This window comes from Chionomys nivalis, chromosome 2, assembly GCF_950005125.1.
Source record: "Chionomys nivalis chromosome 2, mChiNiv1.1, whole genome shotgun sequence".
Taxonomy (NCBI): domain Eukaryota; kingdom Metazoa; phylum Chordata; class Mammalia; order Rodentia; family Cricetidae; genus Chionomys; species Chionomys nivalis.
This window is the reverse complement of record NC_080087.1, coordinates 63,530,304-63,548,157: the sequence shown is the minus strand read 5'-3', so window position 1 is coordinate 63,548,157 and position 17,854 is coordinate 63,530,304. Positions and strand designations below refer to the sequence as shown.

At 34.5% G+C, this 17,854-nt stretch overlaps 1 protein-coding gene across 3 annotated transcripts in view; it reads left to right on the top strand.

Annotated features, from left to right (window-relative positions):
* Grik2 (glutamate ionotropic receptor kainate type subunit 2) overlaps positions 1–17,854 on the top strand; it is a 576,711-nt gene that overhangs the window by 353,942 nt on the left and 204,915 nt on the right. For all 3 annotated transcript variants that reach the window (XM_057753255.1, XM_057753263.1, XM_057753270.1), the window contains exons 9-10: positions 1,571–1,678; positions 5,171–5,284. In XM_057753255.1, coding sequence (XP_057609238.1) covers positions 1,571–1,678; positions 5,171–5,284 — 222 coding nt within the window. The remainder of the gene's footprint in view (positions 1–1,570; positions 1,679–5,170; positions 5,285–17,854) is intronic.

The following is a 17,854-nucleotide window of genomic DNA, read 5'->3' as shown; positions in this document are numbered from 1 at the left end:
CTCTCCATTCCCAGAGCTCTACTCATAGATCACAGGTATCAGTGGTTAAAGAATCGATTTTTCTGAACTCAGCATTTGAGCATTATGACTGTGATACGTGTCGACTGGCCCTGAAAGAAACAGTTATACGACATCCCCCACTGTATTTATTGTAGGGTGTAATTGAGATCCTTGTCCACTAAATCATACTATTCCTGTAAGAGGACCAACAGGAGAAATTTCTCTCAGGTTTCAGTAACAGGAAGCACTGTTTATCCCAAGCAGCTGGAATGCCTCCAGTTATGAATGCTGCATATTACAATTTTCTGCTTTGGTTGCTAGGAAGCTTAAAATTAGGTATGTTACAGAATTTTTATTACTTGCCTGTTTTTTGCCTGTTATATTTTCACTGATCTTCACCTAGTTCCACTTTGCTATTCTCTACATATATGCTGGCTCCTTTTGATCCTTTTGTCTGTTGTTACATTATTAGAAATTCTTTTGGGCACTTGATTATTTTTTTCTTTTGAAGAAGTGGGGGGAAATAAATCTTTTTCTACTGGAGACACATTTTAATCTAACACAGATAATTGCTGTGTTTTCTGTTTTATTTAGAATTTATTAGCTGAAATACATGTACACTAGCACTAGTATCTGAGAAACAAGCATGGCAACTGAAAATGATACAGTGATGATATCCATTTACATTCACTACTAAATCATTAATCATAATCTTCCAACATCCATGTCTTTTGGCTCTTAGTGTATATTATTTAAAACTATACCGTGCATGCTTACACTGCATCATTTGAAGTTTTCAGGTAATTATTTTTCCAAGTTTTTTCCAGATGTTATATAGTAGAAAACATATAATTTTTGATAAATAACAGACAATATAGGAAATATTTTGTATTTAAAATAAAATCCATTTATTCGCTTACATTGGAAGGATTATATTCCTACCCTAGTTTCCACTGGGTACATCATTTATAGACATTATAGTCTTCTATATATAATAATTGTGATACGTTTTCCCCTGTCTTCTTTAGAGAAAAGTAGCATTGATTATTATAAGGTAAGTTTGTTAACTGAAGAAATACAACAGACTTTTCTGGATTCAGTTTTGGCCAGAGTCATACATTTCTAAGTGATATGTATTTAGGGAGTTAGTCCCATCATATTGTCTGAATTATACCAAGTAATATGTTCAGTATCTCATCTCATATAATATACCTTGCTAACTTTTCTTTGTTAAGTGTATTTCAATATATAAAACAAAATCATTAAATAAATCTAAGGAAAAAGCTTATACCCCAAAACATTGATAATATAAGATGAACATTTATATTTCATACAGAAGTTAGGAAGTGGCTGAGGAGAAAATCTTTCATTTCATGAGATGTAAAGCATCTTGGTCCACTAGTGACCACAGAATGCCATTACAAACCAGCTAAAGTTGCAAGTGATTACGAGGATATTCTTGTCTTCTGTTTCTTCCTTGATAATATAAACCAGCTTGGGTTATCAGTGATAGCAGGACTCCATCTTTCCTCCTATCTCTTGCTTGCTAATTGTGGGCATTTTTTTTCAGGCTCACTGGGAAGGCCTCACAGGGAGAATAACTTTCAATAAAACCAACGGCTTACGGACAGATTTTGATTTGGATGTGATCAGTCTCAAAGAGGAAGGATTGGAAAAGGTACTTGAATCCTTCACTTTGAATATTTAATCATCAAATGAAATATGATACTGAAAAAAGGAAAACATCACCTTTGTTAAAATTACATTTCATGTTTTTTATTTTTATTGAATAATTTCTATGTAATTCTCTAATATATTATATTAAGTACAATTATTGACAAATAATATTTCAAACTAAAGCATTTTTAAATCTTTTTTGTTTTTTGTATTTTTGTTTTATTTATTGATTGATTTTTAAATAACTAACTTTTTTCATTATATATACCAATCCAAGTTCTCACTCCCTTCCCTCCTCCCCTTCCTTTGACATACCCACCCACTTCACTCTGATCCAGTTCTCAGTCAGGGTAAGGCACATTGCTGTGGAAGGTCTAAGGCCCTCCCTACTATATATAGACTGAGCACGGTGTTTAAAAATTATATTTATTTTATTTTCATGTGTATGAGTATTTTCCCCTGTATCATTGTATGTGTACCACAATCAAGCTTGGTATCTATGAGGTTCAGAAGCTGGAGTTACAGATGACTGTGGCTGCCATTTTGCTGCTAGGAATCATTTCTAATTGTTTCATACTTGTAATAAGTTCCTGAAATGATTTTTAAGAAAAAAAAAAACCTTTTCATACTGGGTCATTTTAGAGTGAAGCATCTAAATTAGTATACAAAAGGTGAATTACTTGGATACATGGAGGAAAACATAACATTGTCTCAAATTATTTGATTCTGTGTCTAGGGTGCAGAGGCTTATTGTAAAAATATGTTAGTGTTTTAGTATTTCTGATGTATCAGTTTACAATTTTCTTATAGTACATTGAAGAGTTGAGATAAACCAGATATTTTGATAAAAGTACAGAAAAGTTCTCTTTAAATGAAATGGTTTTGCCTTAAAAATAGTAAAGAAGATTTTATCCAGCATATGGAGTTTAATGAAGATAATGATTTCCCCACTCTGACATATACCAACATATTTGAAAGATAGCTCAAGTTACCATGGAGAGAAGAAAAACATACATTTTTAGGCTAAGCAAGTTGTACCTCTATAGGGAATAGGCTCCAAAAAGCCAATTTCATGTACTAGTGGTAAATCATGATCCCACTCCCAGTGATCCCAGAGATTGCCCGAGACACAGAACTGTCAGCCACATAATGCAGTGGGAGGATGAGAGGGAGAAGGAACTGTGGTTGGCAGGTAAGATAAAAAAAAATAAGATTTTAAATAAGAAAAGTACGCATTTCTTATATGCCATGTAAAAAATGTGCATACATTCTGACTAGTTGATGATCTGGGTGATAGAACAATTACTCCATCCCACTGAGATGTTTAGATTGAACCACTTGATAAAAACAATGTAAAGTGAAGAATGCAGTATAAGAAACTGGAATAAAAATAGCCATGACACAGTGTTTTCTGAACTATCTTGCTTCTAGGGTGTGAGCATTTTTTGGATCTAAGTATGGATTTGATAATAGACTTTTATCTAACAGCTTTCTGGGATGTGATTACATTATAGAACTATCTACATCACCAGGATGATCTTTGATGATGTTCTTAATATTATCAATGATCCAGTCTTCTATTTGACTCAAAATTAAGAAAAGTGAGGAATGTTCTCATGTATTCTAATGGGCTCACCAAAAGACCTATATATAATAATATTCATGTATATGTGATAATCCTACAATACAAGAAAAGTGAAATTGTGAATTATGCATATTGCCATAACACTTCAAAGTGACTTGTGAGCACTCCTGAAACATGTAAATAATTGTCACAAAGTAATTTATTATGAAAATAAAAAAGAAACAATTTTGGGTCTCCTTTCTCTTGATGAATTCTTTAAATTTTTCATTCATTGACATAAAAATATTTAATGTGATTATATAGCTATTGATAAAATAAAATATTAATCATGAGATAATGGTAAAGATCTGTTTAAGATATATGCAAAATTATATAATTATATAAATCATTTATATTTTTAATTACAGTGTTCAAACATTATAATGGAATTCATGTTTGCATAAAACTATCTGAATGCTGTATATACCATTCTTTCATTCAACAGAAAATAGTCATACTTTTCCAATTTTTATTCAATTAAAATGAAAGTAGAAGTTTAAAATTTAATAAGAAAATCATAATAAATTTGTGTCTACAATAAAATGAAAGAAAAATAAAGGGATCTTAATCTCGTTACAAGTACAAGATCTTTAATAGACTATTTATGTAACATCAAGAATAATATCTGCTAAATGAATGTTACCTTTAACATAATTTTGTTTATGTACAGAGGTTGGTTTTTATAGAAAATTTGCTGCTGTCCTTGATGAAAATAACTAAGATAATTAGCTAGGGGAATATGAAGACAAATTTCATTACTGATAACCTTCAGGTTTAGAAGGGTAGCAATAGAGAATTACTTTATACACAGTTCTTATGTTCTGTTTCACTGATGATTAACACTTGTGGGGTCATGACGTAATGTAGTTACTATTAAACACCCAACCTGTGCCTTCTGTGAGGTCTTGTGTTTGATTTTCCTTTCCTAGAGACTGACTTTGTCATCCTACTCACTGTGTTCAGTCACATAAAATGTCTATAGACAAATAGTATGAAATACAGCCTCACCTATAGGAAGACATTGGTTTAATAAAATCTATTTAAATAGAGGACACAAGGAAGCAGTGGGGTAGGTTATCTAGATGATATTGTACTAGAATCTCCTTTCCAGAATTAGTTTAATACAACAAAAGATTATTTTATTTATTTTTTTTCTTTTTTCTCTTTTTCTTTCTTTCTTTATTTTTGTTGTTGAAAAAAATTTCCGCCTCCTCCCCCTCCCCGTTTCCCATTTCCCTCCCCCTCCTCCCACACATTGCCCCCTCCCCCCACTCCCCTCCCCCTCTCCCCACTCCTCTCCCCCTCCCCCTACTCCATTCCCCCTCCCTCTCGAGACTGAATTATTTTAAAAGCCCCAAAGATATCTTGATATAGATTTACTCTATCTGCGGTTAGACAGAAAGGTAGTCAATCCTTCCCATAAGCCTGTCTATACTTATTAATAATTATCCTCAATCTCCAGGTTTTTCCCTGTCTTTTAGCTTTGCCTGTGATGTGGAATACTCTCTTTATAATGAGAGAATGAAATAGGGCCATTATACTAAAAGACATACCCTATCCATCAGTTTCTAGTAGCTACCAACGTATGATCAAATGTGGTTTATCTTGGAGAATGAAATTTTAATGGAAAATGAAACTCCCATACTGATGGTGGCAGAATGGTGAATTATTTTCTTCTTTAATGTCACACTTCGCTAGACACATATCACAGAACAGTGAATCATGCTTAAAACAAGCACCCTATACTTTAATGACAGAACATAATGCTGCAGAGGTGAATAGTAAGTGTTGGCAGTCCTAACTTTCCCTTCCAGCACCCTCTCTCAGGTGCCTGATGGACAATTCACAAGTACATTTGCTGTTTTATAGATTGGAACGTGGGACCCAGCCAGTGGCCTGAATATGACAGAAAGTCAGAAAGGGAAGCCAGCGAACATCACAGACTCCCTGTCTAATCGTTCTTTGATTGTTACCACCATTTTGGTAAGTTTTTGTTCCTCGATTATTTTAGATGGGTGTAGATAGAAAATAACATTTTAATAGGAATACGAATGAAATGAATGCACTGTTTTATAGTCATTTAGCAATTACTGTAAAACAGAAAACTCAATGTTTATTCAGTCCACATTTTATTTTGTTAATCTTCAGTGATATAAGTCATATGAATATTTGAGGTATCTGTATTGAAAAACAGCTTTATGTGTTATTGGAAATCTTTACAGTTATACATAATTTACTACTATTGATAAATTGCCAACGTCTAGATTTGAAAACCTTTTAGACATGTAGAAGCAAATAGTTAAATGAATAGACAAATGTAAATTCTTTTACTAAAATTGTATTTCACAGTACATAGAAATTATTTTTCAATATTTTCTATAAAAATTACATTTCTTTCTTGTTTTCAATTTCATTGTTTCCAGCTTGACTAATAGCTCTCATCTTACTAATTTTCTTTATGCAATAAAATAGAAAGTAATTTTAAAAACTAGAAACATTTCACTGCTACCATAATTAAACCTATGTTGATAAATTAGATATTTTACCAATAAAATAATTACATGTTTTAATTAGATTGCTAGTAATGATCATTTATGACATTTACAAAGAAGAATCTTATTTTTAGTATAAGCAGTAGCTTTTAGATTATTTAGTCAGTATTTTCTATTGTCAAGATAGTTAACTTGTGTCTTTTCTATGTTTCTCTTGACTAGAGGAAACAAAGCTAGCATCTCAGAAAACCCCTGTAAATACTTAGCATCCATAATCTCTAAATTTGAGTACAGTGATAAACCAGGCCAGGAAAAATCATATTTTTGATCTTAGTAGCAAGAATGGATGTCAAAACTGGAGGCATTCAAAATAGAATAGCTTGGATTAAAAGTTTTTAATAGTGAAGCAATGCTGGCAACAGTGACTTAACAGCCTTAGTGTGGTGAGGTTTTTTATTCTCTAGCTGAGGATTTCAGATTCTTCTTTATCTTATCTAAAACCTTAAGACCCTCTTCAACCTAATATTAGTCTCCCCCTGTTTCTTTTTAAGCATAACCTCTATGTGCACAAAATAAGAATAATTCTTCAGCCAAAACTTTAGTACAGGCAATAACAAATCTGACTTCTTGTTCATCAAACCATTTGTCCAAGATGTCATGACTTCCTATTAGGATTGTTTCAGTAGACATGAACTCAGCCCTTCTGCTGAGAGCCAGCCTATTTTCCTGGGCTTTTTATTGTATCTATGCAATATTACTATTTTTCTGATTTCATATTGTACAAAATTTTAAATAACTCACAATGATCATAGATAGTTCATCCTTGGCAGTCAAGTCTTTTACAGTTTTAACTCTTCCCACTCTATCTTAATTTCCTCATCAGGAATCTATGTTCTGGTTGAACTGGATAGCCAGGTATCCTTCTATTGTGATTGCTTAAACCTTGCTCTCCTCTCTCTCTCTCTCTCTCTCTCTCTCTCTCTCTCTCTCTCTCTCTCTCTCTCTCTCTCTTTCTCTCTCTTTCTGCAAATGTTTTTTCCAATTGTGACACTTTTGCATTTTCACTTATACACAATTCCGAATTTAAAAAATGTTTGTTTTACATGTGCATCGTCTTCCAAAATATTATTGAAAAACAGAACTTGACTATGTCTCTCTGTTTTACAACATGTATTTATTCCACAAGTCTTACAGAGTAAAGATCATCTGTAACCTTCTGTAATCTGGGCCTTTTTGTCCTCCCAAACAAACTACAAAATGTAACCTTTATTTTATAACAACAAACCTTCTATCACCATGCACAAAAATCAAGTCCAAATGGATTAAAGACCTCAATATTAGTCCGAACACACTGAACCTGATCGAAGAGAAAGTGGGAAGTAATCTACAACACATGGGCACAAGAGACTGCTTCTTACATATAACCCCAGCAGCACAGACACTAAGGGCAACATTGAATAAATGGAACCTCCTGAGACTGAGAAGCTTCTGTAAAGCAAAGGACACTGTCACCAAGACAAAAAGGCAACCCACTGACTGGGAGAAGATCTTCACCAACCCCGCAACTGACAAAGGTCTGATCTCCAAAATACATAAAGAACTCAAGAAACTAGACCATAAAAGGCTAATCAACCCAATTATAAAATGGGACACTGAGCTGAACAGAAAATTCTCAACAGAAGAAGTTCAAATGGCCAAAAGACACTTAAGGTCATGCTCAATTTCCTTAGCGATCAGGGAAATGCAAATCAAGACAACGTTAAGATACCATCTTACACCTGTCAGAATGGCTAAAATAAAAAACACCAATGATAGCCTTTGCTGGAGAGGTTGTGGAGAAAGGGGCACACTCATTCATTGCTGGTGGGAATGCAAACTTGTGCAACCACTTTGGAAATCAGTGTGGCGATTTCTCAGGAAATTCGGGATCAACCTACCCCTGGATCCAGCAATACCACTCTTGGGAATATACCCAAGAGATGCCCTATCATACGACAAAAGTATATGCTCAACTATGTTCATAGCAGCATTGTTTGTAATAGCCACAACCTGGAAACAACCTAGATGCCCTTCAATGAAAGAATGGATGAAGAAAGTATGGAGTATATACTTATTAGATTACTACTCAGCAGTAAAAAACAATGACTTCTTGAATTTTGCATACAAATGGACGGAAATAGAAAACACTATCCTGAGTGAGGTAAGCCAGACCCAAAAAGAGGAACATGGGATGTACTCACTCATATTTGGTTTCTAGCCATAAATAAAGGACATTGAGCCTATAATTCGTGATCCTAGAGAAGCTAAATAAGAAGGTGAACCCAAAGAAAAACATATAAGCATCTTCCTGAATATTAAACTTCATCAGATGATGAAAGGAGACAAAGACAGAGACCCACATTGGAGCACAGGACTGAAATCTCAAGGTCCAAATCAGGAGCAGAAGGAGGGAGAGCACAAGCAAGGAACTCAGGACCGGGAGGGGTGCACCCACACACTGAGACAATGGGGATGTTCTATCGGGAACTCACCAAGGCCAGCTGGCCTGGGTGTGAAAAAGCATGGCATAAAACCGGACTCGCAGAACATAGCGGACAATGAGGACCACTGAGAACTCAAGAACAATGGCAATGGGTTTTTGATCCTACTGCACGTACTGGTTTTGTGGGAGCCTAGGCAGTTTGGATGCTCACCTTACTAGACCTGGATGGAGGTGGGTGGTCCTTGGTCTTTGCACACGGCAGGGAACCCTGATTGATCTTTGGGCTGACGAGGGAGGGGGACTTGATCGGGGGAGGGTTAGGCAAATGGGAGGCAAATGGTGGGGAGGAGGCAAAAATCTTTAATAAATAAATAAATTAATTAATTAAAAAATTTATTAAAGTGAGAAGTCTCTGGTTTGTAGTAAAAAAAAACAACAAACAACAAATCTTTACTCAGTTTTTTATTTTCTCTTTATATTTTAATATCAACTCATCTTTCTAGCCTCATTTCTGAGGTGTTCATCCCAGGAAGGACTGTAGTCATTCTGCTTAGATGAGTGCTGGGGTGGGAAACAGTGTGCCTTACACTCACATTTTCTCTCATCATATTTACTTAGATTTTTTTGTCATTGTAGTTGTTTGTTTTGGTATGTTCTGTATGTGTGTGTGGGAGAAAGAGATAGAGTGACTAATAATTAAAGAGAAAGTTATGAATTGGAAGGAAGCAAGGAATAGTTGAGGTGTTAAGTGCAGAAGTGATACAGATGCTTTGTTCATATTCAAAGTGCTCAAAATAAAATTAAAATGGTAGGAAACCTCTTGACAATATTAAAATTTTAAGTGAAATTAGTAATAAGTTTAAAAAATTCTATTACTTTAATTTTTAAAGCCTTGTAAATGACCAATACATAAAAACAAATGCCCATGTATATTCTTGGCATTTTTCTTAAATTTTCTACTATGAAGAAACTTTTAAATATTTTAATTTTAGACTATATTGTTATTCAATATTAGTTATCAAACATTTAGCATATATTAGAATAAATACATCTGATCCTTTCCTATTTATTTACTTAAAAAAAGCTTTCTCTATCTGAAGTTGGTATCATTCTTTAAGAGGAAGGTGTGTTTCATTGAAGTAATCATTAATGGATCCTGTTTTCTGATTGATTTCACGTTGTTTTGTCGAAGAATTGAGATCATTAATGTCAGGGTCATTTGTGAATGACGTCCATTAATCTTTGTCATTTCTTTGTATCTCTTGTATTTTCTTAGACCTCGTAGTATTAATTTTCCAGGAATTGTTTTGATCCTTTCTGATTACTGGTATATTCCTTTTGATATCCTTATTTGATCTACTTCTGAGGTCATAAATCCATTAGACTGTTTGTATCATGAAATGTTTTCATTTTTTTCTATTAATTCCAGTAGATATTTTGCTTGGTATAATTATGGGTTAGCACTTATGGTTCTTCAGAACTCAGAATACATTTTCCCGAGTACTTCTTGGCCTTATAATTTTCATATTTCTATGTACTTTAATTCACACATGGCTCTATCCTGTTCTCTTGAAGTTTTAATGTTCTTTCTTTTATAATTTTGGGGTTTTAGCCATAATAGGTCATTGGGAGTTTCCTTTTGAGTACTGTCTATTTGTTGTTATGTAGCCTTTTTGTACCTGAGTGAACATCTCGTTCTCCATGTATGGGGCATATTTTTCTATGGCTTTGTTAAAAATATTCTTTGACTTTGGTATAGGTATTTCTTTGTCTATATCCGCCACCCAAATAATTTGATTGAGGAGGATTTTCTTTTTTCTTTCCTCATTTCTTTCCTTCCGTTTTCATTTTCTTTCTTTCTTTTAAAATCCATTAACTATTTTTTGGGGTGGGGCGGTAGAAAAAGGGTTTATTTGGCTTACACTTCCACATCATCATTCATCACGGGAGGAAGTCAGGACAGGAACACAAACACGGCAGGAACCAGGAGACAATAGCTGATACAGAGGCCAAAGAGGGGTTGCGATTACTAGCGTGCCCATCAAGGTTTTCTTAGTCTGTCTTTTTCTTCTTCTTCTTCTTCTTCTTCTTCTTCTTCTTCTTCTTCTTCTTCTTCTTCTTCTTCTTCTTCTTCTTCTTCTTCTTCTTCTTCTTCTTTTTTTTTTTTTACTTTTTTATTACTTTAAAAAAAATGCCAATCCAAATTCCTACTCCCGCCTCTCCTCCCAGTCCCTTTAACTATTCTTTAAGTAGGGGCATTTGCTATGCTAAAGGGTAGAAAAGTCATTTTTCTCAGGACCTGGGGCCCTATTTCTTATCTTTTGAGAATCAGCTTCTGTGAACAGCCCCAGTCATTTTCTTTTTGGGGGAGAGGGGAAGGATGGGTGTTTCTAAACAGATTACTCTGTAGCTTTGATGCCTGCCTTGCAACTACCTCTTGTAGACCAGTCTGGCCTCAAGCTCACAGAGATCTGCCTGGCTCTGCTTCCTGAGTGCTAGGATTAAAGCTATATGCCACCACTGCCCAACCCCAGTTACTCTCTCTTTTCTTTTTCTTTCTTTTTTTAATTTTTGTTTTGTTTTGTTTTTCAAAACAGAGCTTCTCTATAGCTTTAGAGTCTATCCTGGAACTAGCTCTTGTTGACCAGACTGGTCTCAGAGATCCACCTGCCTTTGCCTCCTGAATGGGGGGATTAAAGGGGTGCACCACCACTGCCCAGCCCCAGTCACTTTCTTATTGTTAACATCCCCAATCTTGACACCTCTTCCTTTGATTTCTACTGTGGCTTTCTGCTCAGAAGTCCTACTCTGGTCAGCCTAGCCCTGTTCGTTCTTCAATAGCCTTTCAGGACTGTGGAACTCGACATAGGTACCTTACCTTAAGCCAGCTCAAACCTCCTCCCTGCTTCCACAACTCTTGACCAAGTGTTGTGGGGCCTGTGTCTCACCTTACCCTGGTTCAGCTCTGTTCCTACATTCAGGTCTAAACCTTCTGTTCACTGTTGTGGGACTCCCATTCCTCTGCACCCTGTTCTGTGTCAGCTTCTGCCCTTTCCCTGACTCCACAGTTTCTGATTGCAAAGTGGAATTCCCCGTACATGATTCAGTTCCAACATCTTCCTTGGTTCCCCAGGTTCTGCCTGGAACTCCTGGTGTCTGGGAAGCTCATCTGCGAATCCCTACACCTGGGTTCATTATCTCTTAGCTTCAGTTTCTTTCCAACTTTAATTTTCTATCAGAGATTCTAGTAGTCTCCTATTCAACTATGCCAAATGCTTTAAGTGTTGTTTTGTTTTGTTGATATTTAGGTTGTTTTAAAAACATATCATTACAATTTAGGCAATTAAACTATGACATGTTTATTCTAGGAGTGTCCTACAAAGATTGTGTTAATCAACCATTGTTTAACAAATGACATATGTGATTTGTTCATGAGTTTTAATAAATACAACATTATTATGAAGCCTACTCTGAGAGGTAATGTATCTAGGAAAGAGATGGCAACATTCAAGAATCAGATATGGAGTGTCTTGGAGATAGATGAGATGGAGCAAAAATCTACTGAGAAAAATGTATGACATTTGAGGGATAAAAGCCTGGGGGCAGGATGCTGTCATTACTGGAGGATACTGAGGGAAAGAGTGAGCTTTATTGATTCATGGAAGAATGAAGATGTTGTCAATACATTTTGTGCCATCAAATCTTAATAATAAATTAGGGTCAGTGATGAAATGCAGCTGAGAGATTAGCTAATAGGTACAATTTCCTTTCTCACTGAAAGATTTACTGGACAGCAATGAAATGGTACATGTGATTGAATTGAATGCCAATCCCTTACCCTTCTCTTCTCCTTTTCTTATAAATTTAGTTAGTGGAGAATTTAATGGCTAAAGTATAAATAGCAGAAAGACAATAACAACCAAGATCCCCATTAGTACTGAAAATCATGTAAAAGTTAGAGTTTTATTTATTTAAGTATGCATTCTAATCACCATATCAATTTCTCCTTTAATCATTTGCTTTTCTGGCATGCACACTTTACTAAAATACAAGTGAATAGCATATTAGCAAGGCCTTTGTCCTTCAGACAAAAGTTATTGCAAATATACCACAGAGCCCTTACTTCTTTAGGATGGAATTTTCAGTTGAATACACACTTCTTTCTGCAACACAGACATGTTTATCCCATGTAAGGTTCTGGTTGATGTTTTGTAGTCATAAGAGCAAAACCAAAGATAGTTTCCAGGATGGTAGTTATGGCCAACAATGACTTAGGTATATTAACTCTGTGTACCTTGCAAGCTAAATTATTTTTCTGAAACGGGATAAACACAGGCTGTAACAACTAAAAATGTGATTGTGTTCAGAGAGTCCGGTTTATTGATGTATTTTAATGTGTGCTTGAGAATCTACAATGTAAAAGAATAACTTTGAATGTCATGGCGACCACAAACAACCACCACCACCAACAACAACAACAACGAAACCTGGGGTTTTCTAGATTGCCTCAGAATATGCCTATTAAAAACAAATACATAAAACTAATTTCCTATAGATAATGTATTGAAGTTAATGCTAAGTAAAGCTAACTCATGATATTGTTGCTAAAAATTAAGTAGCGGATTTTGAGAGCTTTTCACTTCTCCCTATATGTCCAATGTCAAAATTACTTTTTAATAGTATCTTGAGATACTGTATGCAAGATATACAAAATATTATGAGATATAAGATTTTCCTGAAAAGAGAAAAGTTTATGAAGCCATCTGTAGGTTCTTCATCAGTTTTTGATTTTTACAATTTTATGGTCTTCTGGTCTTTAGTTCTTTTTTAGTTTCCTCCTGGCAGCTGCAAGGGTTTTCTACCTTCCTCCTGGCACTCTTACTTCCCATTGTGATAACCTGTTGTGCACCTTTGGTTTCTGATGAAAGTGCTAATTAGCTATGGCAGCATTCAGACTTTAAGAGTCACTGAGAATAAAAGGTAATTGAAAGCCCAGATTCAACAATGGCAGGCCAGGAATCTAGATCCTAGCTCTATACAAGTAAAAGCAACTTAGTTAGGAATGTCAAAGGCTAAATTAAGGTAAACAGTAGTATATAGTCAATGAAGTAGTAGCTAACTCCAGCTTTATTTTTCTTATAGATAATTTATTGTGGTTATTGCTTCTTTCTTGTGACTGGGTTTTGAAAATTTATTTTTCCCTTCAATCACTTGGTTTCTGAGTAGTTTTTATCCTGCAGCATTAGGGGATTGTGAAAAATTGAGATGCAATGAAATTATTTCCCAGTTAAACTTATTGTCAGTTAATTCCCTCAGATTACTTTCTCTTTCTGAGATCAATGTTTTTGTTTTTTACTGTTTCCTTATGAAATGTCCTTAATTTTGTTTAGGGAAAAGTGATTGAAGATCAGTTTAGAATGGTAAAATGTAATTTAGACAAGAGGTGGTGATTATTATGAGAACAGAATTGGAATTACAAGTACAAAACTATATTTTCTGAAAAGAATACAAGGTAATAAAACAAGTAAATGTATTTTGCTAATATTAGCAATATTCGACTCAATAAGTTTTGCAGTTTTTAACTTTGATTACTAAGTGACATGGATACATGTTTAAGAAGTGAATTTTATATGTAAAATGTAACTGTTTTTTTGCTGCAAATGTTTTGAAAGACATCGAAACACTTCTTGAACTATAAAACACTTAAGTATGTTTCCTACTATTGATAAATTTAAAATACTTTTCAAATCCTTTACTAATTATGAGATCCCTTCTAGTCAGAAATAGTAATCAAATATTGCCTATCAATGAAAATTATTATTTCTAAATGTCATGCTTCTTAATGAAATATTCTTAAGGAAAAACAAAACCAAAATAACAACTATTTTAAAGTTCCTAATGATAACATTTTCTGAAGAAGCAAGTTCAATATATTGAGGTTGTTAATACTGTATAATGCTAAATCATGATTGTGAATAGTACATGAGATTCTTGCTCTATATTCTTTTCAAAGGAGTTTGATCATGGCTTGATGCCTGGCTGACAGATGGCCATTCTCCCATGCCAGCTGTCACAGTGACAAAGAGGCCTGGGTAGTGACTTTAGGAAAGCTATTTAGAATATCCCCAAGTTGGACCTGAAGGAACTGAAGAGATAATGTACAGCATCTCCCTTTCCAAGAAGACTGGCCTTTTGTTATAGGTGTCCTTCATATGCTTTATTTGTAATTCACATTTTCAGGTTTGATACATATCTTTAGAAAGTCTGGTGTGGGTTTAAATGTAAAGGTACTTATCTGAACAAAATATTCCCTATGATGGTGACAATGACAAGTGCCATCATTAATCTTGTTAAATATTAGCATCATCTTTTCTTTCCACAAATTAGACTCTGCTCAAAGATTGAAAATCAATTTTTAAAAACTGCAGTTTTATAAACTCATTTTGTTAGGAATTTACATATCATAGTGTGAAGAGAATGTTCTTATATTTTTTTGGCACCGATTATTCTTATTTGATAACTTTATTCTGCAAATATAGGATAAATTTAATTTTGATTAAATTTTGTAATTGTTCCTGAGATAATATTTAATCTAAGAGCTTTCTGCTTACAGATTAAATAAAATCAACCATAGGTCAAGAGGCAGAGCAAGCAACCAGTTGACAGGGGAAAAAAAACAAACCTAGAGAATAAGAGGGAGTCAGGAGGATGGGTAGAGATTGCACACTATCAGAGAAAAAAGGAAACTTTGAGTATCTGAAGGCAAATGAACAAACTCTCTTACTTTGTGTTGTTCCAAACAAATCTCTTATTTCTTCTGTTTCTGTTCTAATTCTCCTGTCTTACTTCCTAATTTTCCTACCTTCTTCTCCTCTAGCCTAAAAATTCTCTCTCCCCTGTGGAGCTTGAAGCAATAAAAAAAAAATTACAAGAGTTAACCTCTCATTGGTCAAAAGCACCAATAGGGTAAGCAATGAGGCACTTAGCCATTTGTCATGGCAATACAGGGTTTCAAAATTTCAGAAGTAAGATCATGACCAGAAAGAGGGGGAAGCACATGCCCAGTGACAAACTTTGAGAAAAGGGTCTATTTTCAGCAGACTTGGTAAGTGAAGAATTGGCATGCTTTTCTTAGGGTGCTTTGTGTAGTAACATTGGTTGGACATCTGCGACTCTGACCTTGTGCATAGCTGTAAAGTTTTAAACTTATGATCTATTTACAAAAAGCCTTTAGTCTAGCTTGAATTTGCTCTGAGGTGGAAGTGAGCTAATTGTGAGGATTTGGTCTGAACAAAAGGAACAAAGAAGGCTCTTAAGTATCTACAATCCTCATAGGCTAATAGATCTAGTTAAAAAGCATGTCATAGTACATTTTTTAAATATGAAAATTATGCAGCTAAATGAAAATCATCTTTGTGATCACACACATATACATGTATGCCCAATGGGTGTAATATTTGCATGAGATAACACACAAGCAGTGGGATTACATCCAAAGCTACTCTTAGGGAAGAAATGAAGTAATGCATGAGAGAAATTACAGATACAAGTGACCAGCTATCAGAACAATTATGCATCTCTCTGCTGATTGCCATCCCCACTAAAAAATTTATCCAACCAAGGTTGAGATCAGCCAAGGTCTGTTAAAACAAATGTAGATATTTAGAAGGAATTTACAACCTGACCATCGAGCAAATCAATAATAGGAGGGTCTGTTCTGGGGCCTATGATCACCACAGCTACGGGCTTTGAATTTGTTTGGTTACTTATTATAAAAAGATATTTTCAGATAACATGTTTTGATCATGTTTTCCCTTCCCATCCCTCCCTAGAAACTACTTATTTCCTTCTCATCCAAAATATGTTTTCTTTCAGAAATAAAACCCAAACACAGAAACAAAAAATCAAAACAAGCAAATAAAAATACAAAATTATAAAATTAAACTAAATGAAACAATTAGAGTCCATCTCCTCATACTCATAAAACCACAAAATTTCTTTTGTATGGACACAGGGACTTTCCTAGAGTGTGGTTCATATAACCAATGACAACCCATAGGAAAAAGATTTTCTTCTTTGCCATCAGGTATCAGATGTAAGTAGCTTCTTAAATAGAAAGAAGGAAGTTGAAGGAATACAAGATAAAATAAACTTTAAATATATATTACTTAATTTTCCTTTGTCATTCCACGTGGAATTTATATATGTAGTTCTTGAACTCAGAAGAACGTTCCTACTGGAGATAAGGATCAGATTCTGTGGTAGTTGGCATTGTGTGTCTTAACGTGATTACTAATGCACGTTCATTAAGTATATTCTGTTGTTGATTCTTCTCAATGTGTGTGTTCAGTTTGGCTTGACTAACAAATACAAATCCAGTGCTGACCAGAAGATTAAAAGATTTTGAAATAAGCCAGGCATGGTGGTTGATGCCTTTAATCCCAGCACTCTGGGACTTAAAGGATGGCCAAGAGGATCTCTGCAAATTCAGGGCCAGCCCGGATTATGTGTAGAGTTCCAAGATGGATTCCAAAGCTACACAGAGAAAACCTGTCTTAAAAATTTAAAAAAACAAAAAAAAAAAAAAAAAAAAGATTTTGAAATAGGAAATAATAAACAGGCTGTCCTTGATTTTCCATAATGTGATCTCTAGATAAGTCCATTGTTAAGGTGATTATGATGTGGCTGGAAAAGGTGGGTTGTTGATATTACCCTGTGACACTAAAAATTATCATCTTGTGTATTGCGGTGTCATTTTTAAGCAACGCTTACTGGATTAGCCTTTCTTTCACATTGTTCCAACCTCCAAATGATTACCTGACCCCCATTAAGAAAGGTACTGTGACTGCTTGTAAAGTTTGGAAGATCCTGTGTTTGACGAAGATTTTTTTGTATCTTCACAACCCCAATGCATTTAAGACTATGTCAGGTACTTCCAACTCGACTTCTCTCTCTGATAGATATCTGGTTCCTAAGACTTGAGTTCCTGTTCTTTAAATACAATCTGATTACATGACATTGATTCCTAATTGATTCTTTTCACATGGGTCTTCTATGGCAGTCTAAATGAATTACTCTTACTTTAATTTACGCTTCCACAATGAGGGAAGAGAGAAGTGCAGACCGCTTTCCTCAATAGGAAGCTCCTATTTAGCCTCAGTGAAATCACTAAATCGAGCGCTTTTTGCTCATAAATCCAGAATAATGATGTATGCATATCTTTATTTATCAGTTATTTTATTAGTTGTAATTCCATTGAAGTTTATGTACAATGCCATTAATTAATCCCTGAAAGGAACAAATATTCTTAACAATTTAAATCTCATAAATGGTATGTTTTGATATTTTTGTGTTGATTGACCCTATATGTTTTTGCTAATAAAACAAAAGAAACCTTGCGATTTCTTTTTACTCTTGTTTTAGAATGAGCTTGCATTGACCATTTTTTTTATTTGTTTTCATTTTATTGGTTTTTGTTTTTTTTCCTGTTTTTTTTAAAGAATAAATAGAATACAGTGACATTTTGAAAAACGAATTTGGTAAGCATTTTTATTATATGAAAAATAATTTCTTCATTAC